The sequence below is a fragment of the Rana temporaria genome, chromosome 9, assembly GCF_905171775.1.
Source record: "Rana temporaria chromosome 9, aRanTem1.1, whole genome shotgun sequence".
NCBI lineage: Eukaryota > Metazoa > Chordata > Amphibia > Anura > Ranidae > Rana > Rana temporaria.
Genome location: NC_053497.1, coordinates 49,802,654 through 49,826,923, shown reverse-complemented (window position 1 = coordinate 49,826,923; position 24,270 = coordinate 49,802,654). Strand labels below are relative to the sequence as shown.

The 24,270-nt window shown below is 45.4% G+C and overlaps 1 protein-coding gene across 2 annotated transcripts; it reads left to right on the top strand.

Annotated features, from left to right (window-relative positions):
* Positions 1-495: 495 nt before the first annotated feature.
* Positions 496-21,311, top strand: LOC120913461 (oocyte zinc finger protein XlCOF7.1-like). Of its 2 annotated transcripts, XM_040323398.1 has the most exons (8): positions 496-783; positions 5,361-5,505; positions 7,942-8,130; positions 9,663-9,771; positions 10,798-10,884; positions 13,170-13,364; positions 16,561-16,686; positions 20,539-21,311. In XM_040323398.1, exons 2-8 carry the CDS (start codon positions 5,428-5,430, stop codon positions 21,249-21,251), a joined length of 1,497 nt encoding a protein of 498 aa, XP_040179332.1. In that variant the 5' UTR covers positions 496-783; positions 5,361-5,427; the 3' UTR covers positions 21,252-21,311. The 2 variants fall into 2 exon arrangements, with proteins under 2 accessions (XP_040179332.1, XP_040179333.1); XM_040323399.1 differs by lacking the exon at positions 5,361-5,505.
* Positions 21,312-24,270: the final 2,959 nt, after the last annotated feature.

Below are 24,270 nucleotides of genomic sequence, written 5' to 3'. Positions count from 1 at the left end.
CCACCCTCCTGGGTGCAAAAAAAGAAAGAAAGAAACTTTGTATTTATTTTTGCAAATATAAGTGCATTTATTTTTTAATAAACGGTGCCCATTGTTCTTTAACAGGGTGACGCGCTTCAAGTAACAGACAGATCTGTCTGATAATAATAATAATTGTAAAGTTGGTGTTGAATTGATTATACACAGTATACAGTACAGTATACACTTTATTGGGTGTTTTTTTTTCTCTTTTTAATAAGACTGTGATGAGCATTATCTCTCTCATCTGTATAAATAAACAATAATAATCCACATGAGTGCAGATACGGGTGACTTGTCGGTATGGTTCCTCTATCGAGATGGTTCCTGTAAGGGGGGGGGGCTCCTCTTTGTTGTTTGATTTCTTTATTGAAGGACCGCGATCATCAAACATCTACAATGTAACATCTCTCACCTTACATGTCACCACCAACCTCTCCCACACTATCACCCCTCCTCCTCTCCATGATCATTGGCTGCTGCACAGACCGGGGCCCCTCCCCCTAGCCTCCGGGGCTGATGGGAGTTGTAGTCTCAGGATCTCCTCCCTGCAAAGCCAAGCTATCCCAGCATGCCCTGCAATCCATTCGGTGACAAACCTCCAATCAGAGCTGGGACTCGGCATTGAGCTGTCTGGACTTGTAGCCAGTAAGAGATTTCTGCTTTGTAAGCACTACAAGTCCCACAATGCCTTTGGGGCGCTGTAGAGGTGAGCCAATGAGAGGTGAGAGTCGGCAGCTCCGCCCACTCACATGGTAGAAGCAGGTAAGAGCTTTGTTGGGGTAAAAGTTGTGTGTTTGGTGTGTATAGGATGATCCATGTGTGCTGGGGGAGGGGGAGCTCCATTTCTTCCTGGATCCCCCTTTCTCAGATCATAGGATGGATGGAGGGGAAGAGGAAGTGACACTTTGTGTAGACTTTTCTCGTCTTCTATCAGTGGGGGGCACAGACCCCCCTCCTCACCCCATCCTGCACCCCCCCTCCTCCCCCACCCCTTTCCTCCACTTCACCCTGCACCCCTCTCCTACCCGGAACCCCCCTCTCCTCCTCCCCCACCCCTTTCCTGCACCCCTCTCCCCCCCACACCCCTCTCTCCTCACCCACCCTGCACCCCTCCGCCCCCACCATGCACCCCTCTCCTCCTGCACCCCTCCCCCCCTCACACCCCTCTCTCCTCACCCACCCTGCACCCCTCCGCCCCCACCATGCACCCCTCTCCTCCTGCACCCCTCTCTCCTCACTCACCCTGCACCCCTCTCCTCCCCCACCCCTTTCCTGCACCCCTCTCTCCTCACCCACCACGCACCCCTCTCCTCCTCCCCCACCCCTTTCCTGCACCCCTCCCCCCACACCCCTCTCTCCTCACCCACCCTGCACCCCTCTCCTCCTCCCCCACCCCTTTTCCTCCTGCCCCCCTCTCCCTGCACCCCTCTCCTCCTCCACCACACACACCCCTCTCTCCTCCCCCACCCTGCACTCCTTTTCTCCTGCCCCCCTCTCCTCCCCCACCCCTCTCTCCTCCTGCCCCCCTCACCCCTCTCTCCTCCTGCCCCCCTCACCCCTCTCTCCTCACCCACTCTGCACCCTCTCCTCCCCCATCCTGCACCCCTCTTCTCCCACCCTGCACCCCTCTCCCCCCCACACCCCTCTCTCCTCACCCACCCTGCACCCTTCCGCCCCCACCATGCACCCCTCTCCTCCTCCACCACCCTGCACCCCTCTCCCCCCCCCACCCTCCTCACCCACCCTGCACTCCTTTCCTCCTGCCCCCCTCTCCTCCTCCCCCACCCTGCCCCCCGCACCCCTCTCTCCTCACCCACTCTGCACCCTCTCCTCCTCCCCCACCCTGCACCCCTCTTCTCCTGCCCCCACCCCTTCCCCTTTTTTTTTTTGCTAAATAAACTAAAAACTGAAAAAATAAAAAAAATCATAGGTTGTTATGCAAACAGGTAATTCTTCTCCGTCACTGATGGATACTGATTGGCATTACTGATAGTTGGCACTGGTGAGGAAGCACTGATTGGCGGCACTGTTGGGACTGCACTGATAATCAGGACATTGATGTCCCTTTCACACAAGCTGGTTATCGGCTCTCCCCTCCTCTAATCACGCTGTCATGCTAATAACTAGGGATGGGCTCAGGTGCATTCGGATCCTAGTTCCAATCCACCTAAACTATCACGCCCGGAAGTCATCACTGCACACCACCAATCATGAGCAGCCTAGTCAGGGCATGGGTATTTGCAGCTGCGGCACAGGAAATGCCTCACTACCTATGATTGGTGGTGTGTAGTGACGGCTTCCTGGTGGGATTTCTTAGGTGGGTTGGGACTACGATCTGGACACGCCAGAGCCCATTCCTACTGATAACCGACTTTTGTTTACATTGTGATCAGCTGTGATTGGATGATCACATGGTAAAGGGCCACTGTGATTGGCCCTTTATCTGTGATCAGCTGTGTCCTAAGGACACAGCGATCCCAGAGTGCGCCACCTGTGACAAGTGCGATTTATGGGAGGATGTCACATGACGCTCTCCCAGAACTGGCCACTCACGCAGTAGCCGTCATTCAACTATAGCGCGGTCGGCAAGTGGTTAAGGTGCTGAATCAGATTGGATGTGGGCGCGGTTTGGCTGACAGTTATCTGCCAGGCTTCTTTGATTTTTCAATGGAAGGATGTTGGGGGAGATGGTGTTCGGCGTAGAATATGCAAATGAGCTAGATACGCCGATTCAGAAACGTACCGGCGCATTTTTTTACGTAAGGCTTTTTCCGGCGTAAAGTTAGTCGAACAAATAGCTGGCCTAGCCAATGTTAAAGCGGAGGTTCACCCTAAAAAACGACTTTCTACCATGCCATGCAGCATACTAGCGTCAGCTACAGTATGCCGTTATTTTTTATTTTTTGCGCTGTACTCACAGTGTTATCCAATAGTTTCGTTTTAGACACCCGTGGGGAATAGGCGTTCCTATCAAGAGGGGAACATGATTGACGGCCGGCTATGGCGCGTCACGCTTCCCGAAAATAGCCGGAGTAGGTCTCGGCTCTTCACTGCGCTATACGGCGCCTGCGCACAGACTAGGAGCTGACTGCGCAGGCGCCGTGAAGAGCCAAGTCCTATTTCGGCTATTTCCGGGAAGCGTGACGCACCATAGCTGGCCGTCAATCATGTTCCCCACTTGATAGGAACGCCTGTACTGTGAGTACAGCGGAAAAAAATAAAATAAATGCATACTCTAGCTGACGCTAGTATGCTGCATGGCATGATGGACAAAACATTTTTTTTTTTTTTTTTTAGGGTGAACCCCCGCTTTAACCACTTCCATACAGGGCACTTACGTACCTTCCCGCCCAAGCCAATTTTCAGCTTTCAGCACTGTCGCAATTTGAATGGCAATTGCGCGGTCATGCTACACTGTACCCAAACAAAATTGGCGTCCTTTTTTACCCACAAATAGAGCTTTCTTTTGGTGGTATTTGATCACCTCTGCGATTTTTTTTTTTTGCGCAACAACTAAAAAAAGACCGAAAATTTTGAAAAAAATTACGTTTTTATTTTTTTCTGTAATTTTTTTTGTAAATAAGTACGTTTTCTCTTTCAATTACGGGCACTGATATGGTGGCACTGATGAGATGGCACTGATGGACATCGACAAGGTAGTACTGACGGGCACAGATGAGGTGGCACTGATTGGCGGCGCTGGTATGCGGCACTGATGGGCACTCATGGGCGGCACTGATGGGCACTCATGGGCGGCACTGATGGGCACTCATGGGCGGCACAGATGGGCACTCATGGGCGGCACAGATGGGCACTGTGGGGTGGCACTGATGGGCACTGTGGGGCGTCACTGATGGACACTGTGGGGCGGCACTGATTTACTTGATGCCAGTCAGTGCCCATTTGTGGGCACTGATTGGCATCTTTTTTTTTTCCCATTTTTTTTTTTTTTTTTCAGACTTTTATTTTTATTTTTTGGACTTTTTTTTCCCATTTTTTTTTTGTTTTGCCCTTCCCTGGTGGACATTCCTGGTGGTCCATGTGGCGATCCGAGGGGGGGCTGCGCTGATAAACAATCAGCGCGAACCCCCCCTGTCAGGAGAGCCGCCGATCGGCTCTCCTCTACTCGCGTCTGTCAGACGCGAGTGAGGAAGAGCCATCGACGGCTCTTCCTGTTTACATCGTGATCAGCCGTGGTTGGACACGGCTGATCACGTGGTAAAGAGTCTCCGTGAGAGACTCTTTACCGAGATCGGTGTTGCGGGGTGTCAGACTGACACCCCGCAACAACGATCGCCGCGATGTGCGCCCCCGGGGGCGCGCAGCGGCTGAGAATCCTGAGGACGTCATATGACGTCCAGTCAGGATTCTACAACCACTTTGCCGACGTCAATTTGTCATTGGCGGGCGGCAAGTGGTTAAGTATGGTCGTCGTTCCCGCGTCGAAATTTGAAAATTCGTCCGTGAATGGGGCTGGACGTAATTTACGTTCACGTCGAAACCAATACGTACTTGCGGCGTACTTTGGAGCAATGCACACTGGGATATGTCCACGGACGGCGCATGCGCCGTTCGTAAAAAACGTCAATCACGTTGGGTCACCAGTGATTAACATAAAACACGCCCCCCCGTTCCACATTTGAGTTAGGCGCGCTTAGGCTGGCCCATTTACGCTACGCCGCCGTAACTTAGGAGGCAAGTGCTTTGTGAATACAGCACTTGCCTCTCTGACTTACGGCGGCGTAGCATAAATGCTATACGCTACGCCGCCTCAAAGTTATGCCTGTCTCTCTGAATCCAGCTATTCATCGGGACTTGGCAAAAATTCACTCGGTGTATGGCCAACAAATACACAGGTACTCACACTATGGTGTTCTGATATTGATAACCCACCAGTATGTGTGTGGGATGAACCTGGAGGAGGCTCACACGGGGAGAACCAACTCACTCCATTGTTTTTCAACCATAGATCCAGATCATCTACTGGCAGATTTATTTTTGTTGTTTTTCAGAAAAAATTTACTTTTGTAATTCTTCTTCCATTTGTTTCTCAACATTCTAATTTAATAAAAAGTAAACCTAGGTTTATGCAACATTCTGGAAGGTTGACTACTTGTTTTGCCTAGTGGATGATGAATGCAGTTATGTACTTTATTCCTTGCTCTCGCAGGCTTCCTCCTCTTAAACTCTTATCTTCACTGCCTGACTGGTCACCACAGCTCTCTGATCTCATCCTGTACAATGCAGGTCCAGCAATCCTACATCGTACTGGAGGACACAGAGGTCTCCCTCAAAAAAAGGAAAGACATCCTAGATAACTATCTTCTGCCTCTTTTTAGGGTGCTATGAAGCTTTTCAAAATACACCTTACCTGTCCAGAGAGAGAACTTGCTAAGCTTAACTAATATGGTGAAGGAGAGAGAGCAGTTGGCAGAAGCCATATTAAATCATGCCCTGGAGATCATCTGCTTGTTGACGGTGGAGGTAAGGAGGGTTGGCTGAAGGAGTAACAAAGGGGAACCAGCACCTGAAATAGACGTCTCCTTTAAGTGCAATATATTGAATACAAATAGAACCCAACGTAGGATTTTCTTGTGCATGAAAATGTACTTAAAATGGGATATTTACTAAAACTTGTAAACACTGAATCTGGTGCAGCTGTGCATAGTAATCAATCAGTTTCCAGGTTTTAGCCCCCGACAGGTCCAAATCGCAAGACGAGTTGCACCCTATTGTTGGCAACGGAACTGTTCAAGTCGGTGCGATGCCGCACTGATTTGAAAAAGAAGCTCCTGCACTATTTTTGGAGATTTTGGGTGAGACTTGCATGAAGTTGCACAGATGTCAGCCGAGCCACACCTGAAGTCACACTGACATGTGCTTTTGAAGTCGCACAATTCCAAAGTCAGATTCAGTGTAAACGGGGGCTTCTTGTCAAGGCTTGATTGAACAAGCTGAAGTTTGAAGCTGATTGGTCACAATAAACAGCTGCACCAGATTCTAATTGTAAACATTTTAGTAAATCTCCCCCAAAGTCTCTGCTGATCTGTGCTTTCCCCAACAGGCCCTGTTATAATTTAGCATTAAAAGGGCCTGCCGTACTGAAAAAATAAGCTCACCTAACACTTGAGTAGGCCTTGGAGTCCAAATTGTAATTTAGAGCTCCCTTCTCTTGTTCCACAATTAAAGTACAAGTTCATCTTTTCAGAAAAAATTAAAGGGTGAACTAACAGCCTATCCCCCCCCCCCCCCACAATCAAAATGGCTGTTAGTGCCCACGCAGCTGATGTAGCAGTAAAGGAGTAAAGGAATTAGACATTTTTCTTTCCTCTCCTTCTTCCTGTTCTTCTACCTTCTTCTCTTGTCTCCCTTTCTTCTACCCCCTCCTTCTTCTCCTCCCTTCCTCCTTCTCCATTCGTTCTCCTCCCTCCTTCTCCTTTTTTCTTTCTCCTCCTCCCATCCTTCTTTTGTCTCTTTCGTTCTAGAGGTTGACCGATATATCAGGCGATATTTGGCCATTTTTGATAAATCGCCATCGGCCGATTTATTATCGAAATTAGGCCGATATTTTACACCGACCGCTGTTCCTCCTCCACACTCAGTGGCTCTGGCAGCATCAAGCTGTGAAACTGACAAGTAACAGAGAGGAGAGAGAGAGGAGCTTTCAGCTCGATGTCCGGGGTGGGCGGGAGGAACCCAGCAGCTATATTACACCAGCCAATGGGTTGGTACCTGGGCGGACTGCTACGTGTATGTGGCCCCTCCCCCTTTCTAAAGCAGCCCAATCATTGGCTGGTGGAATTTAGCTGCTGGGTCCCGCCCACCCCCGACATCGAGCTGACCGCTCCTCTCTCTCTCTCCTCTCTGTTAGTTTTACACTTACAGTTACACTCGGCTTAGTGTGAAACCTGCCAGTGCCACTGCAAATCAGTGAGGTTGTTTTTTTTTTTTTTTTTTAAATCGGCCTAAAATATCGGCCACAAAAATTGGCATCGTATATCGGCCATCGACCGCCCCAATTTCTAAATATCGGCATCGGCCAGAGAAAAACCCATATCGGTCTACCTCTATCTTCTTCCTTTGCCTGCTACCTTTGTCTCTTCCCTTCTTCCTGTTGTCTCTTCCCTTCTTCCTGTTGTCTCTTCCCTTCTTCCTGTTGTCTCTTCCCTTCTTCCTGTTGTCTCTTGTCTCTTCCCTTTTTCCCTCTTCCCTTCCCTTTGTCTCTTCCCTTCTTCCCTTTGTCTCTTCCCTTCTTCCCTTTGTCTTTTACCTTCTTCCCTTTGTCTTTTACCTTCTTCCCTTTGTCTCTTACCTTCTTCCCTTTGTCTCTTACCTTCTTGCTTTTGTCTCTTACCTTCTTGCTTTTGTCTCCTCCCTTCTTGCTTTTGTCTCCTCCCTTCTTGCTTTTGTCTCCTCCCTTCTTGCTTTTGTCTCCTCCCTTCTTGCTTTTGTCTCCTCCCTTCTTGCTTTTGTCTCCTCCCTTCTTGCTTTTGTCTCCTGCCTTCTTGCTTTTGTCTCCTGCCTTCTTGCTTTTGTCTCCTTCTTCTTCTTCTTCTTCTTCTTCTCCTCCCTTATCTTCCTTATTCTTCTTCTCCTCCCTCATTCTTCTTCTCCTCCTTTCTTCCGTTGGGTTTTTACTGTTATCCATTAGGGAATTTACTCCTTATCCTGCTGACAACATTTTATCAGACAGGAAGTGAGGGAAAATCTGCAACATACATTGAATACAGAAATAAAAATGTGCAGTAAAAACTGCATGTTTTTTTAATGAGCGCAGGAGAGTTTGTCTTTCTGCTATCATAACATTTGGTCATGCCTTTATTCATTCAGATACCCTTTCTTTGGCACAGATGTGAGTAGAATATTTTATTGAGTGGTCATTTTCCTTTCCCAGTAGATCTCTTCCTCTCTTTTGTGCAGGATTTTATTGTTGTGAAGAGATCAGATGGGACCCGATTCAGCATTCGTGCCACAGAGATCAACAGCAATGATTGTCACTCCACTTCAGGATATGCGGAGCTCTTCTTTACACTCTTGGGAATGGAGGACAAGACCCAAAGGATGATTGTGGAAATGGCCAACAAAATCCTCCGGCTGTTGACTAGGGAGGTGGGAAATCCAATAACATTTTCTCTACCAGACTCTAACGTTTAGTCCTTGCTTTTGAGGTGACCTTGAGACCTCCTAACAGATGGTCTAGATATCTTGTAGCAAACACGAGTGGTCATAAAAGTTATCTAGGTTACAAATTAACTAGCGTGTTACTGGGTCATTGCTGGGAAATTCCAAAAGACCAAGGTTGCGAATTGTATAAAATAATTCTACTACCTGTATAGTTACCATTGGCATAAAGCTGTATACCAGGTTTACTATAAATACAACATGTAGGCTAAAATATTTGTTTTCAATATATCTTTATTATAAGTTTTTCTTTTCTTTAATACAATTATTTTTTTAGCATTTATCCAGGATTCTGTTACATTATATATCTATACTTGCTTATTATTTGATATAAAACAATATATACAACATCCAATCTACTTTCATTACCATTCACCCTCATTCATCCCAGTTACTCATAAAAAAAAAAAAAAAAATCTCCCCATTCCCCTATCTTCTGCCTTTCTCCATGTACAATTTTACTCCTTTTCCTTCCCCCTTGTGACACTAATTCAAATGTTCCCCAGTTTTCAATTCATAAGTATTCTTCCATTCCGTTTGAAAGCCTAAATTCATCCCATGTTTGCCATATTACTGGCATTTGACTATTAATATATCCTTCTTCTCTTATTTGTTTTGCCATTTATTGTATTTCGTCCATTTCGCATATCCAATCTTCAACCTTTAGGCTCTTATTTTTCTCTCTACATGTTATTATTGTTCTAGCTGCAGATGTCATATGGTGAAAAATATCTTTATTAATTCTGGCATCAAAGATAATAGTGAGATATCCAAATTTAGACTCCTCTCTATTCTTGATACATTCTGATATATTTCATAAACTATTTCCCAGAACTTTCTCACCATGGGAAATTCATACCATATATGTTCCGTAGTTCCTCTTTAAATTTTACATCTCCAACACATTTCTGTTTGACCATTATTTATTTTATTTAATGCTACGGGGCTTCAATACCATCTCATAGCTATTTTATAGTTCCGTTCTGGATATTTATCCGCTATAGATGTATTATGAATTATTAAAAAAAAAAAAATTCCCATTCAGTCTCTGATATTGTTCTTCCTATTCCTTTTTCATATTTTTATTCCTGTTGGTTCTTTAAGGGGACCAGAAGGAAGTAATAATCCGTATATCCTGGATAATTTATTTTTTGGCTGTTCTTCTGTTAACATTTGTTCAAATTTAGTTTTAGTTCTATTTATTAAAGATATCTCTATGTTTGCTGTAATGTATGTATTTAAATATTTGAATGGTTGTTCAAGGGAATTATTACTGTATAAACATTTCTGCTTGTGTTGGCCAAGCATGCATGTTAATGTGTTTTATGCCTTGGTGGCGGCATTATGGTTGGAGGGGAAATTCTGCATCTTCAGGTTTCCTTATGTTACTTTCTGCTTGTTCTTCCAAAGTTGACGTATCTTATATAAAATGTTTTGTTGCCCCCCCTTTATTATTTTAGGCGTTTGTAAAGTGTGAGGATGGTTCTGTCTCTTTCTCTGAGGATGAATGGGAATACCCAGAAGGACATGGAGAGCAATCAAAGAACAGCCGGGACGCTTCTACCATTGGTGAGGACAATAATAACTCTAACTTCAAAAATTTCAAAAATATAGAGCTAAATGTGAATTAAAATGGTTCTAAAGTCATAAGTATATTAAAGTGATTGTAAAGGCTGAAGGCTTTTTATCTTGATGCATTAAGATGAAAAACCTGTGTGCAGCAGCCCCCCCAATACTTACCTGAGCCTCATCTAAATCCAGCGATGCCCACAAATGCCTCGGTCGGCCGGCACCTTCCTGTGCCATTGGCTCCCGTTGCTGTCAACCAAACTCAGCCAATGAGGAGAGGGAGGGGCAGAGCCGAACCACAGCTCCATGTCTGAATAGACACGCAGGGCTGTGGCTTGACTCGGGTGTCCTCATAGCAAGCTGCTTGATGTGGGGTCACTCAACAGGAGGACGGGGCCAAGAGTGCCAGAAAGGACCCAAGAAGAGGAGGATCTGGGCTACCCTGTGCAAAACCACTACACAGAGCAGGTAAGTATACCATGTTTTTTATTTTTAACACACACAAAAAAAAAAAAAAATAGGCTTTAATATCACTTTAAATAGATGTAAACCTGGTTCATGAAATTTGAGCTAGGCACATATATCTGCAGTATTTTGTTATATCTTTTCAATGAGCTAAGTCTTCTAGCTCTCTTCTGAATGGTTCCTCTGTTATCAGCCTGAGAACTCCAGACATATTTTTTGACTTTTTAGACAAAAGCAGCCTGAATCTTTTGTCAAAAGAGGTTGCTAAAATAGATTAGCAGAGAGCAGCTCCTATTACAAAACAGCTCTGAGAGTCTCTGCCTATAATGAGAGGGGGTGTGTGCCTTTCCTCCAATCAGCAGTGTTAGCTATCTTGGCTGTATGCCCAGACTTTACCAGGAAGAGAAAATCTCCTAATAAAATCTGAACTTTCTAAACAATATATAAATGTGAACACAGCAGATATACATATATGTTAGCAGTAGCTTCCAAATGATGGAGGATATTTATGGAAATCACAGTTTAATGTGAAGTTTTCTTTTATCTTTTATTTCATTTCAGACCATTTGCAGCTCAGTACAGAAAAAAGTTACCCCATCAATCTCTGCATTAAGGAGGAGCCGGAAGAAGAACCTCATCATGTCTCTGGTAAGTGTTTAATTAGTAGATTCCATAGAATAGGGGAAGGTGTACTATAACGAGAGATCAGTAGTAGCATGTCTTTGTATTTGGTGACTTCTTGGATTTGCGCTGAAGCGCAGGGGTCCTGGTTTCATTTTCTACCAACCACACTGCTTACATCCATCTTGCATATCCACTTGACCTCCGGAAGGTTTATGACCAGGCCATTTTTGCGATACGGCACTGCATTACTTTAACTGACTAGTTGCGCGGTCGTGCGACATAGCTCCCAAAAAATTGGTATTTGATCACCTCTGCGGTTTTTATTTTTTGCGTTATAAACAAAAATAGAGCGACAATTTTGAAAAAAATGCAATATTTTTTACTATAATAAAATATCCACCAAAAATATATAAAAACAATTTTTTTTCCTCAGTTTAGGCCGATACGTATTCTTCTACATATTTTCTGGTAAAAAAATCGCAATAAGCGCTTATTGATCGGTTTGCGCAAAAGTTATAGCGTCTACAAAATAGGGGATAGTTTTATGGCATTTTTATTAATAATTTTTTTTTTTTTACTAGTAGTGGCAACGATCATGCGATTTGAATATGGCGGACACTTTTGACACATTTTTGGGACCATTGTCATTTTTACAGCGATTAGTGCTATAAAAATGCACTGATACTGTGAAAATGACACTGGCTGTGAAGGGATTAACCACTAGGTGGCGCTGTAGGGGTTAAGTGTGCCCTAGTGTGTGATTCTTCCTGTAGGGGGCATGGCCTGGCGTGACAAGTCACTGATCGTCGTTCCCTATGACAGGGAACGGACGATCACTGCCACTAGGAAGAACGGGGAAAGGTTTGTTTACACTTGCCTCTCCCCGTTCTTCAGCTCTGTGACCAGATCGCTGGACACCGGCGGCAATCGAGTTTGCGGGTCCCGCGGGCGCGTTCACGAGCACGCCGACATACATCGGTGTACGGCTGTCTTTAAGTGGTTAACTGACAATTGCGCAGTCATGCAACGCGGTACCCAAACAAAATTTGGCCTTTTTTTCACAAAAATTTAGCTTTCTTTTGGTGGTATTTGATCACCTCTGTGATTTTAATTTTTTTGCACTCTAAACCAAAAAAAAAAAAAAATGATCATTTAGAAAAAAACAAGACAATATTTTTTCCTTTCTGCTATAAAACATTTTTAATAAAAAAAAATTGAAAAATCAAATTTCTTCATAAATTTAGACCAATATGTATTATGCTACATATTTTTGTTAAAGTCCCAATAAGAGTATACTGATTTGGTTTGTGGAAAAGGTAAGTGAACCAGCAATGCACTAGCTTAAAGCGGAGGTTCACCCTAAATCTAAAGTTTTGCTTAATCAGACTATCTCAGTGTGTATATACACAGATCGTTATCCATACTTTTAAATATCATTGCAATACCTTTCTCTGGAGTCTGTAACAGGCACTTCTTGGTTTACCTCCTGCGGGAGTGTCGCTTCATCTCCCAGCGCAATGTCTCCTGGGAGCAAAGCGCCATGCTTCCCAGGAGACGATTCAGAAGACAAAAGACAAGTGGGCGTGTCGCTTCATCTCCCAGCGCAATGTCTCCTGGGAGCAAAGCGTCATGCTTCCCAGGAGACGATTCAGAAGACAAAATGAGGATGTTGTGCATGTCGTCACAACGGGGCGTGAACTTTTCGAAGCCGGAAGAAGTGTTGACGGCGCTGCTCGCCGTCAACACTGCAGAGCGGTGAATGCTGGGATATTCGCATTCACCGCTTCCCGGAAGCATTTTCTTGTGGGCTACACGCTGCCCACAAGCAAAATGGAAACGGCCAGAACAAATTTTTCAAAAGTCACCTTTAAAGCCGAGGAAGAATGCGGGGCACTAAGAACATGAAACATGTGAGTACAATTTAAAGAACATTGCAATAGTTAAATTACCACAAAAAAAAAAAAAAAAAATCGTCCGGACCGCAAAAAACGCGCTTTAAAGGAACCTATTTAGAAAATAAAAACAAACCCTTACAACCCCTTTTAAAGGTAATGTGCGTGTATAGGCAGGCGTCCCAATACTTTTGGTAATATAGTGTATATTTTCCTTGCTTGGGTGGAGGGTGATGGTTACAGTGGTCCAAATCTACAGCCATAGAAGATATCCACCTCATACTGCACTCATGAGATGTTTGTCTATTGGGTTTGTATTGAGAACAGAACAGTTTTGTCCAATATATCTATACAGTTACTATGGTAGAGGGGAACCATTTCCACATAACATGAGCAGTGTACATTCTCTCTTTTTAGATGGGACATCGGCCCTTCCTTCTTCAGAGTTCACTTCTAGAAGCCCGGAAAGAAAACCTCTATCTACTGTAAATGTTCACCTACCTTTTATGGAAACCCAAACTACATCTGGATACGGCTTTATTCCCTCATGTGATATTAAACCTGAAGCTGGTGGAGAGTCTTCAGATGACACCATTGACAGTGTGGATGCAGGTAAGCAGTTATTTTAAATGGATCTCTTCACATTTGTCACTTCTGCCTTTGGGAACAGGTTCCTGACAGAGCAGAACAGTCCTTGTGTATACTGTAGTCCACCACTGCACGGGAAAGACTGAGGACATACTGTGAGTGCAGGGCATCAAGGACTCCCTGTTACTACAGCACCCTACATTTACTGTATAATGGTTGACGTCATCAAGTCAGCAGTGGACTCTGTATCACTGATGGCCACCAGCCTGGAGTAGAGCATAACATAAAGCAGGTGGTCCCCACAGGGAGAAGGAAGATCTTGAGGGGCAACTGGGACTTCAAAGTTGGGCTTTAACCACTTTCCGCCCAAGGACATCATATGACGTCCTGGACTTTCAGTGGGGATATCTGAATGATGCCTGCAGCTACAGGCATCATTCAGATATCACTATTTTCAGCTGGCGATTCTGTACATCATAATAATGATCATAGTGGCAGTTCAAACGCTTGATCATTCATATAGGTGACAGGAGGGGACATCCGTCCCCCCTCCCGCCGCCATCCGGTGCTTCTCCGGGCTCTCCCGTGCCATCGGGGACCCAGGGAAACAATCTGCCGGTGCTGGATAGGAAGCATAGAAATGACTGGTGACCTGATGGTCACCAGTCATCTCTATGACTGTTGGAGGCCCGGGCGCAACGTTGTGTTGTCACGCCCAGGTACCCGGAAGTAAACAAAGCCGCAATCGCGGCTGTCAGCATGAGATCAGTGAATTTTTTTTTTTCACAATCTCATACTTTCCATCCTGGAGGAGAGATGTGGGGTCCTATTGACCCCGCATATCTCCATAAAGAGGACCTGTCACAATAGATTCCTATTACAAGGGATGATTGTTTACATTCCTTGTAATAGGAATAAAAGTGATCAAATATTTTTTTTTTTTTTAAAGTGTAAAAATAAAAAAAAATGAAGTAAAGAATTTTTTTTAAAACACTCCTGTCCCCAGTAGCTCACGCTCAGAAGCGAACACACACGTAAGTCTCCCCACATATGTAAACACCGTTCAAACCACACATGTGGGATATCGCCACGTGCGTTAAGGCGCCAGCAACAATTCTAGCACTAGACTCTAAACTTGTAACCTGTAACAAAAATTAAGCGTTGCCTATGGAGATTTTTCTAAGTACTGAAGTTTGGCGCCATTCCATGAGTGTGCGCAATTTTAAAGCGTGACACGTTGGGTATCTATTTACTCGGTGTAACATCATCTTTCACATTATACAAAAAAATTGGGCTAACTTTACTGTTTTGTTATTGTTTAATTCATGAAACCGTTCCGTCCCCCCCCCCCCAAAATGATTGCGCAAATATCGTGTGAGATAAAAAGTTGCAATGACCGGCATTTTATTCCCTAGGGTGTCTGCTAAAATTTTATATATATATATATATATATATATATATATATATATATATATATATATATACACACACACACACATACAGGGCTCAAAATTTCAAGTCCTGAGCTACTAGCCAGGCCTCAAGGTGTACTCGCCACCAGTTGCCCCGCCCAACCCCTACCATGTCCTGCCCCTAACCCCGCCCCTAGACACATCCTCATAAATTATCTCATGAAATGACACTTAAATGTTCCATGCAGAATTAAAGCGGGAGTTCACCCATTTAAAAAAAAAAAAAAAATCTCCCCTTAGCTTCCTGCTCGTTCGGTCTAGGGGAATCGGCTATTTATATTAAAATATGTGCAGTACTTACCCGTTTTCGAGCTGCATCTTCTTCCGTCGCTTCCGGGTATGGGTCTTCGGGAGCGGGCGTTCCTTCTTGATTGACATTCTTCCGAGAGGCTTCCGACGGTCGCATCCATCGCGTCACTCGTAGCCGAAAGAAGCCGAACGTCGGTGCGGCTCTATACTGCGCCTGCGCACCAACGTTCCGCTTCTTTCGGAAAATCGTGACGCGATGGATGCGACCGTCGGAAGCCTCTCGGAAACCTGTCAATCAAGAAGGAACGCCCATTCCCGAAGCCCATACCCGGAAGCGACGGAGAGGATGCGTCTCGTAAACGGGTAAGTACTGCACATATTTTAAAATAAATAGCCGATTCCCCTAGTAATAACGAGCAGGAATCTAAGGGGGAAAAGTGCCCTCTAAGGGTGAACCCCCGCTTTAAGTTATAAAAAGAAATATTAACAATTTTATCCGTGCCCAAAAATGCAGCCTGCCCGTGTCCCCAGTGCAGCCACGTGTCCCCAGTGCAGCCACGTGTCCCCAGTGCAGCCACGTGTCCCCAGTGCAGCCACGTGTCCCCAGTGCAGCCACGTGTCCCCAGTGCAGCCACGTGTCCCCAGTGCAGCAAAATGTCTCCATTGCAGCAAAATGTCCCCAGTGGAGCCAGTGTCCCCATATTGCAGCCAGAGTCCCCATATTGCAGCCTACCTGTGCTGGGTAAGAGAGAGGAGAGGAGCCGCCGCCTGGTTGTTCAAAGCGCGGGGAACATAACAGCTTTCAATTCAATAGCTGTGTTCCCCGCCGCTAGCCATCATATACAGCCCCTCCCCTTCCCTTGTCCGGGAAACTTTGATAGACAGATCACCCGTCCAATCCTGGGATGCGTGATCGGTCTATCAAAGTGCCCGGACAAGGGGGAGGGGCTGTATATGACGGCACATGACCCGGGAACACAACTATTGAATTGAAAACTGTTATGTTCCCCGCACTCTAAACAACCAGGCGGCGACTCTACTCTCCTCGCTCGCCCCCCCTGCTCCCAGGCAGCCCACACTCGCCAGCCCTCAAAATTTACTCGCAAAATGCGAGCAGGCAAATGTAAATTTTGAGGGCTGTGTATATATATATGAGTTTGGGGGTTCTGAGTAATATTCTAACAAAAACTTTAGATTTTTGCATGTAGGAGAGAAGTGCCAGAATAGGCCCGGTATGGAAGTGGTTAGAGTAAAACTTGCCTTTGCCCATGCATGAAAATGTGTCAGTTTCTCTTGGAAGCCAATCTCCTCCACCACTGACCAAATCCCTGTATGTACATTAGGGGGTATACTTGTATGACTATAGAAGGAATGATGACTTCTGAACTCTGTAAAATGCCCACCTACAGATAAACCTTGTTGAGTTTGTTTTACTACAAAGAGGAAATCTTTTCTTCATACATTGAAAAGCTTTATTTTTATTTTTTATGTCCCTTCAGAATCTCCCGAGTTCCCTCATTCTTCTAATGAGGAACAAGTTTACAGTGGTATTGAATACATAGAGGAGGAGCCAGAGGAAAGCAAAGATTCATATGCCTCGGTATCTGGAGACAGGAGCAGTCCAGGTAAGCGCATAGTTCACCTTTTGTTAACATTTATGTCCAGGCGACCGTGTTCTAAATTGATATAATGTCTGCATTTCTATAATCTTTTATGTCATATAATTTCTATGAGCCTGTTCGCACTATTGTATTAACAAGTAAACATTGTAGTGGCATTTAATTTCGAATGGCACCTCCAATGCACTTACAGAGGGCAGCACAGCACGCTTGTAAACTATCTGTATATTGTGGCGCAATGTCCATTAACCCCTTGGTCTCTAGAAGATGTACCCCAACCCCCCCCCCCCTCCCCCTTCATGACCAGGCCATTTTTTGCGATACGACACTATTATTTAACTGACAATTGCACAGTCATGCAACGCAAAACATACATTAAATTGATGTCCTTTTTTTCCCCACAAATAGAGATTTATTTTGGTGGTATTTGATCACCTCTGCATTTTCGCGCTATAAACAAAAAAAGACCAACAATTTTTAAAGAATTTTTTATTTTATTTTTACTTTGTGCTATTAAACATATCCAATAACATTTAAAAAAAAATCAAATTTCTTCACAAAATTAGGCCAATATGTATTCTGCTACATATGTTTGTTGAAAAATCCCAATAAGCGTATATTGATTTGGTTTGCGGCGGTCAATTGAACACTAACTGACACTTTTTGACAGTTTGCAAGAACCAGCGACACATATTCCTCCTGTATTGTAACTGTACTGTTTGCCCTCATGTTGTAAAGCGCTGCACAAACTGTTGGCTCTATAAAAATGTATAATAATAATACAGTGATCAGTGCTAAAAAATATGCACTGTCACTGTACTAATACTGTCTGGGAAGGGGTTAAACACCTAGGGCGATCAAAGGGTTAACTGTGTGCTTAGCCAGTGTTTGTGTGTGCTGTATGTGCTGCTTTTATTAGGGAAAGAGATGGATTTTATTCAGGGACATAAAATCCATCCCCCCAATCCCCCCCAGTCAGAGAGATCTTGTTTATATAGGCAGCTCCCCATCCTGAGTCTCTGCCCAATAATTGTCAGGTGCCGGAGGAAATCCAGTGCCCGGCACCCGCAGATCAACTTTTCCTGTGATTATTCACAGCAGAAGCAGCGCGTGTGTGCTCCCTGTAGGCCAGTGGTTCTCAACCTGTCTAGTGCTGTGACCCCTTGATAAAATTTCCCAAGTTGTGGGGACCCCTAATGGTAAAATAATTTTCCTATCGTGGGTTGTCGGCACCCAAGGCAAGACAAGTAATTTGCACCCCTAACCCACGGACATTTAGCGCTCCCTGAGTCCCTTCCACTCGTACATTAGAACCCCTTATAGTACATTTTAGGATGTACCACTTTTTTTTTTTCTCCTTTCTTTCCCTTTTATCTCTCTCTATCCTAATTTCTTGTTTGTTATCCCCATCCCTCTCTAGACTTCTTTCTTGTTCTCTCTCTTATTCTTTCTCTCCCTTTTTCTTTGTTCTCCCACTCTTTTCCTCTCCCTTCCATGTATTCTCTATTTTTATTCCTTCTCTTACTCCCTGGAGGGGAGTATGGGATTCAGTGGCAGTGCTGGCGGGGAGTTGGGATTCAGTGGCAGTGCTGGCGGGGAGTTGGGATCAGCCAACTAAGGAGCTCTTGATCAAGGTCATCTGCTGATCTGAGAACTGTAGTGGGGGCTTTAAAAGGCAACTCTAATCACAGGTAGTGTTACTCATTGTGTCTCCAACTTTGTGGTTTCTCGTAGCAGTGACACCTATGCTGAAATCAGCAGATACGGTCTTCTCCAGCCCCTCCCACCTCACAATTCCTCACCAGTCAGCTGACCTCTAGTCCCTGCCTCCCAGCTATGCCGTGAACTGATTGGGCGGCTGTGAAGAGGCTGAGTGGGCGGCCACAGGCTTCAGGAACAGCCCAGGTTTTGGGGACCCCTGGCAAATCCTCATTTGACCCCCAAGGGGGTCCCGACCCCCAGGTTGAGAACCACTGCTGTAGGCGGAGGTGCAGAATCGCGTATTTATACATGATCCTGCACAGGAGAGTTAATCTGCTGTGGGGTGGTCAGTAAGTGGTTAAAATGTGTTGGCAGCTCATTTTTAATGGGCAATGTACACTCGCCTCCATATTTCTGCAGCAGATCTTACCTGTTGATCCTGCCACCATTCCTTATTTTACTTATAAGTTCCTGCAAGATTGTTGCTCATATTCTAGCAGCATTCCACCCTCTGCCCGCAAGTGTACCTCTGTGGAGCACTTACAGCTTCACAAGTCTCATTTTGACCTTCGGGAAATGTAGTTCTACATGGGAGGAAGAGGAGGGTTGATGTTCTGTACATTTGCCTATCAATATACACCCACAACTCCTGTGGTACAGAGTAGGAACAAAGTGCTGTCACATGGGGAGTCCATAGCCCTGTCATGACTCCACCAAACGATGTTACACAGAGTAAATAGAAGCCTAACGCCAAGCTTTAAAATTGTGCACACTCGTGGTATGGCGACAAAATACAGTACTTAAATCTCTATAGGTGACGTCTTCATTTTTTGTTTTAACAGTCACCAGTTTAGAGTTACAGAAGAGGTCTAGTGCTAGAATTATTGCTCTCGCTCAAACAACTGCGGGGATACCTCACATGTGTGGTTTGAACACTGTTTACATTTGTGGGTGCGATTTACGCATGTGCTCGCTTCTGCGCACGAGCATGGTGGGATGTGTTGATAAAAAAAAAAATTATAATCTTATTTACTTTTTTTTTTTGATCACTTTTATTGCTGTAAACATCCACTGTGACAGCAATAGTCACATGCCAGGTATGTTTTGGAGGGATCTGGGGGTCTATAAGCCCCCAAATCCCTCATTTGCACTTAAAAGCATTCAAAATGGCAAGTTTGGCTTTTTTGAATGCTGACATTTTTTTTTTTTAAATCTGGCGCCTTTTAGGCTTCAGTAAACCAGAAGTAATGTCATGACGTCGCATCCAGCTTACTAGATCCGAGACCCGATCAAAGCTGATTCCGGCTTTGTTCGGGTCTTCAGCCAGCTGACGGACATGCCGGCTGGTTGCTCGGGCCTCCCAGTAGGTTGGAAGAGCCCAGACGAGCCATGGAAGGCAGCTGATGCTGATTAGCCGCATGGGTTGTTTACTACAAGAAAGCCAACTGTCGGCTCTAAAAAATGGGTACCTGGATGATGCCTGCAGCTGCAGGCATCACCCCGATACAACCCCTTGGAGCAGAAGGCCACATATTTTGCATTACGTCGGTGTAAAGGGGTTAAGGCCTTGAAAGAGAAGGTGACATTGAAGTTTTCAAGAACTTTAAGTGGTTGTCTGGTGCCCATGTATTACAGAACTATCTTTTTTCTGGCCTTTAAAGCCTCGTACACACGATAGGATAGCCAGAGGACAACGGACTGAATGTCTGTTTTCATGGGTCAAAACCGATCGCGTGTAGGCCCCATAGGATATTTAACGTTCGGTTAAAAAAATAGGAACTTGCTTTCAAATTTAACCGATGGATGCCTAATCGATCATTAGTATGCAAAAGCATCGGTTAAAAACCCACGCATGCTCAGAATCAAGTCGACGCATGCTTGGAAGCATTGAACTTCATTTTTTTGAGCACGTCGTTGTGTTTTACGGCACCGCGTTCTGACACGATCGGTTATTTAACCTATGGTGTGTAGGCGTGACGGACCATCAGTCAGCTTCATCGGTTAACCTATGACAACGGTCCTTCAGACTGTTCTCATCGGATGGACTGATCGTGTGTACGAGGCTTTACAGTTATGACTGGATGGACTTGTAAAGCATGTACAGTATATAATGCACATTATTACTATATAGATTCTGAACTGTCCTTCTTCCGGCAGGTTGTATGTACAAAGACGAGGACTATTTACCACTGAATACCAACTATACAAGGGCCAGGAAACACAAGTCAAAATCAGGAACGATGTCTCCTCCATGTGAAGTGTGTGGGAAAGTATTTGGCAGCAAATCATCTCTTGAGAGACACCTGCAGATACATACTGGACAGCGGCCATTTCCCTGCAATGAGTGCGGCAAAAGATTCTCCTGTAGGAACCACTTGAACACTCACAAGAGAAGTCATTCTGGAGAGCGACCCTTTTCCTGTAACCAGTGTGGCCGAAGGTTTATCAATCACCAGCACCTCGTCCTCCATCAGGTGGTCCACACTGGTGAAAAGCCATACTCCTGTCCTGTGTGTGGGAAAGGCTTCACTCGGCAATCCAGCGTGGTCAAGCATTCTGGGATGCATGCAGAACAGAAGCCATTTGTGTGCAACGAGTGCGGAAAGAGTTACTGCCAATACGCCAGTCTGGTTGTCCACCAGCGGCAGCACTCCGGGGAGAAACCATTTGTCTGCAAGTACTGTGACAAAGCCTTTACATGTAAAGCCACCATGTTGAAGCACCAAAAGGCTCACACGGGGGAAAAGCCCTTCCCGTGTCCTCAGTGTGACAGGTGCTTTATTGACAATGCCACCCTTTCTAAACACAAGCGTAAAGTACATAACAATGAGCCCAACCAGTCTGGCAGGCTAGGGTTGGAATCTGTTTGATCTTTGCTTTTTATGTTCACTGCCCATTTTGCACTTTTTAAAAGAATAGTCTGCCCAAAATGTATGTTGATTTGAGTTCATGGTGGTTGGGGAGGGGGGAATGTTGGAGGTACTTGTACATAACACTGTCCTCCCAAACCTGGCAAATGCCAGGCTGTTCTGATGGATCAAGTTCCAACATTTTTGGGTAGTGTTGGAGCTTGTGGCGAAGTTCCTGCCTGATTTTCCTATTGACCAGTCACTATGATTTGCAGGCTGTAGGAAGAAGTCAGCTGGCTTTAGCACTAGTGGAATGTTTCATACATTTTCTTCCCAGAACTCCCTGCGCAGGGCCGTTTGAAGAAATTTGGGGGCTCCAAGCAAAATGGGGGGGCCCCCAAGCACCCCCCCCCTCCCGCACGCAAAGCCTACGTTAGCGCTACACTAATTTTTTACACCCATGTTTTTACTCCTTCCCCCCTCCCTAGTCCCTATTTTTTTTTTCACCTCCCCTTCTTCCCTGTAGGCTGTCGCTGTAGTGTGGTCGAGCTTCTCTTCCTCCTGTCAGTCCGGTGTTCTATCATTATGGGTCCCCAGTCCCCTATCAGATAGTACCCGAGCCGGGTACCAATCGGTACAGGAGATTCAGTTTCCTGTGTTCCCGGCCAGACTGAAAGGAAGTGAGCACTCAGTGTGCACTTCCTGTCAGTCCGGCCGGGAACAGGAAATTGAATATCCTGTACTACGCGCGGTACCCAGCAGGACTCCAGGAGGAAGAAAGTGGAGCTCGGCCACACTACAGCCTGGGAAGGGGAAGTTGGGGGCCCCAAGCAATTGTTTGTTTTGCCTGTCCTGTAGCGACGGGCCTGTCCCTGCGGTTCAGCCATGAAGGAAAGATTTAGAAGGTTCCTGCAAGTGTGTGCAAACTATGGCCCTCCAGTTGTTCAGGAACTACAATTCCCATCATGTCTGGTGATGTCTGTGAATGTCAGAGTTTTACAATGCCTCATGGGATGTGTAGTTTAGTTTGGATGGGATGTGTAGTTTGGAGATCCCTGGCCTAGTACACAACCCAGAGGGCTAAAACCAAAAAAAATAACTAAAGAGCTCCGAGGAGCCGCTGTACTAACTATCCAATGTTAGACTTTTTTCTGCTATGCCTCTTCAACAGAAGCCGGCCGAACGGCATACTTCTGTCATGCCGAATGGCCTACACATGGGCCGAATGTTCAATAGAAACCGGCCAATGCTCCCCGATATTCGGCCCGTGTGTACGGCTCATATCTGTTGATAAGGTATCTAGGCTTAAATTCCTTGGTCTGCATACCTGCTGCAGTGATTGTGATAGGTTCCTTGTTGGAGTTTTATATTTATTTTATAGAGAAAATCACAGGAGTAGCTGGAATACACAAAAATCAGCAGGAACATCCAAAATGTAATTCTAAAAATTACGTTTAAAATTATTATGGTTACAATTGTGTAAAATGGTATTCTTGCTTGACCACCTATCCACATAGGTGTACTAAAGACTCAAATAGAAAGTAAAGACATTCAAACCATGTATGGGCAGGCTGATTGTACAACCAACATGTTGGATTTTTTTTATGCAATTACTACCAGCAGCCATAGCCGCTGGTGATGAGCACGGTTTATTCTGCTGGCAGGGACAGCTCCCGGAGCCCCCCTGCTGGGAGAACACAATATTTCCATGGTAGGGATTTCCCCATCAACACAGTCAGTGTTGTTGGGGAAATTTAGCATTTTTCTTTCTTGCAACCAAATCACTCCATCTATGGCAGGCTTAAATGAAAAAGGAATAATGCTTTGTTATGTGCAGATGAGGCAGTTATAGTGTTTGTTACCCCAGCATTTCATATTCCTGATATGGACCTGCTGTACCATGCACTTGTATGAAAAAATATCCTGTTCTCTTTGCATTGCTTCCTTTGTGTGAAATTCCTAGTTTTTCTGCCAGTCCCTCAGCTTTCCTATTCAAAACTGACCACACCAAGCAGGAGAACACACTGTAGTCAGGTTCTCTAGCGCTGCTGGGAACTCACCCTATTCTCCAATGATCAGGCCTGTCCTGACACGCCTCCCCGGCACAGCCTCTCACTGGAAGCTCAGTGTTCTATTGTTTCTCCTCCCCCCGTTATTTACTTCTTAGGCCCCTTTCACACGGGGCAAGGGAGGTGCGGTGGTGGTATAGCAGCTCGGTTTTTAGCGCCGCTATACCGTTGTATTTACCGCGATATTCGGCTGCTAGTGGTGCAGTTTTAACCCACGCTAGCGGCCGAAAAGGGTTAATACCGCCTACAATGTGCCTCTGCATAGGCGCATTGCCGGTGGTATTACCGCGGTTTCCCATTGATTTCAATGGGAAGGAGCAGTAAACACCCCGCTCCTATACCACGCCAAAAAGATGCGGCTAGCAGGACTTTTGGAGCGGTCCTGCTAGTGCACCGCTTCAGTGTGAAACCCCGATGGCTGCAGGGCATGATTTTTTTAGGCGGTCGGTGTGAAAAGGGCTTTAGTGAATTGATCTCCATTGCCTAATTAGGACCCCCTTCCTGAACCCCTGACACTCACCTTAGCAGCTCTCCATCACCTCCAGCCCATTTCATGGCATTAAAATTCATTGTGTTGGTGAGGTTACTTCCTCAGTCACGTGACCGAACTTGAGCCAATTGATTTGTCTGCTGGACCCAAGCCCTGCCACAGTGGAGGCGGTCATATGCTTACCCATACGTGGAAACACCAGGTATTGTCACAGCCTGCGATGGAGGTTGGCGTGGTGAGGAAATACTGCATGTTGGGTTTGGGTATTATGGGTGAGGGAGCCCTTTCCAAAGACACTGTTACTTTGTCCTGATTGGGCAAGGTGGCAGTATCTCACTTTAAGCCCAGGTTCACACTGGGTACGATTTGCTTCGATTTGAGATGCGATTTCACATGTCAAATCGCGTCCTAATCGGTGCGACGCTGCACCGATTTCAAAAAGTAGTTCATGTACTACTTTTTGCGATTTCGGGCCGCGATT

Excerpts from the sequence above, each read along its gene's own strand:
- LOC120913461 (XM_040323398.1), top strand. The coding sequence starts at position 5,428 with ATGGTGAAGGAGAGAGAGCAGTTGGCAGAAGCCATATTAAATCATGCC. Across the intron at positions 8,131-9,662 it reads TCCGGCTGTTGACTAGGGAG|GCGTTTGTAAAGTGTGAGGA; the intron begins GTGGGAAATCCA and ends TTATTATTTTAG. Across the intron at positions 13,365-16,560 it reads CATTGACAGTGTGGATGCAG|AATCTCCCGAGTTCCCTCAT; the intron begins GTAAGCAGTTAT and ends ATGTCCCTTCAG.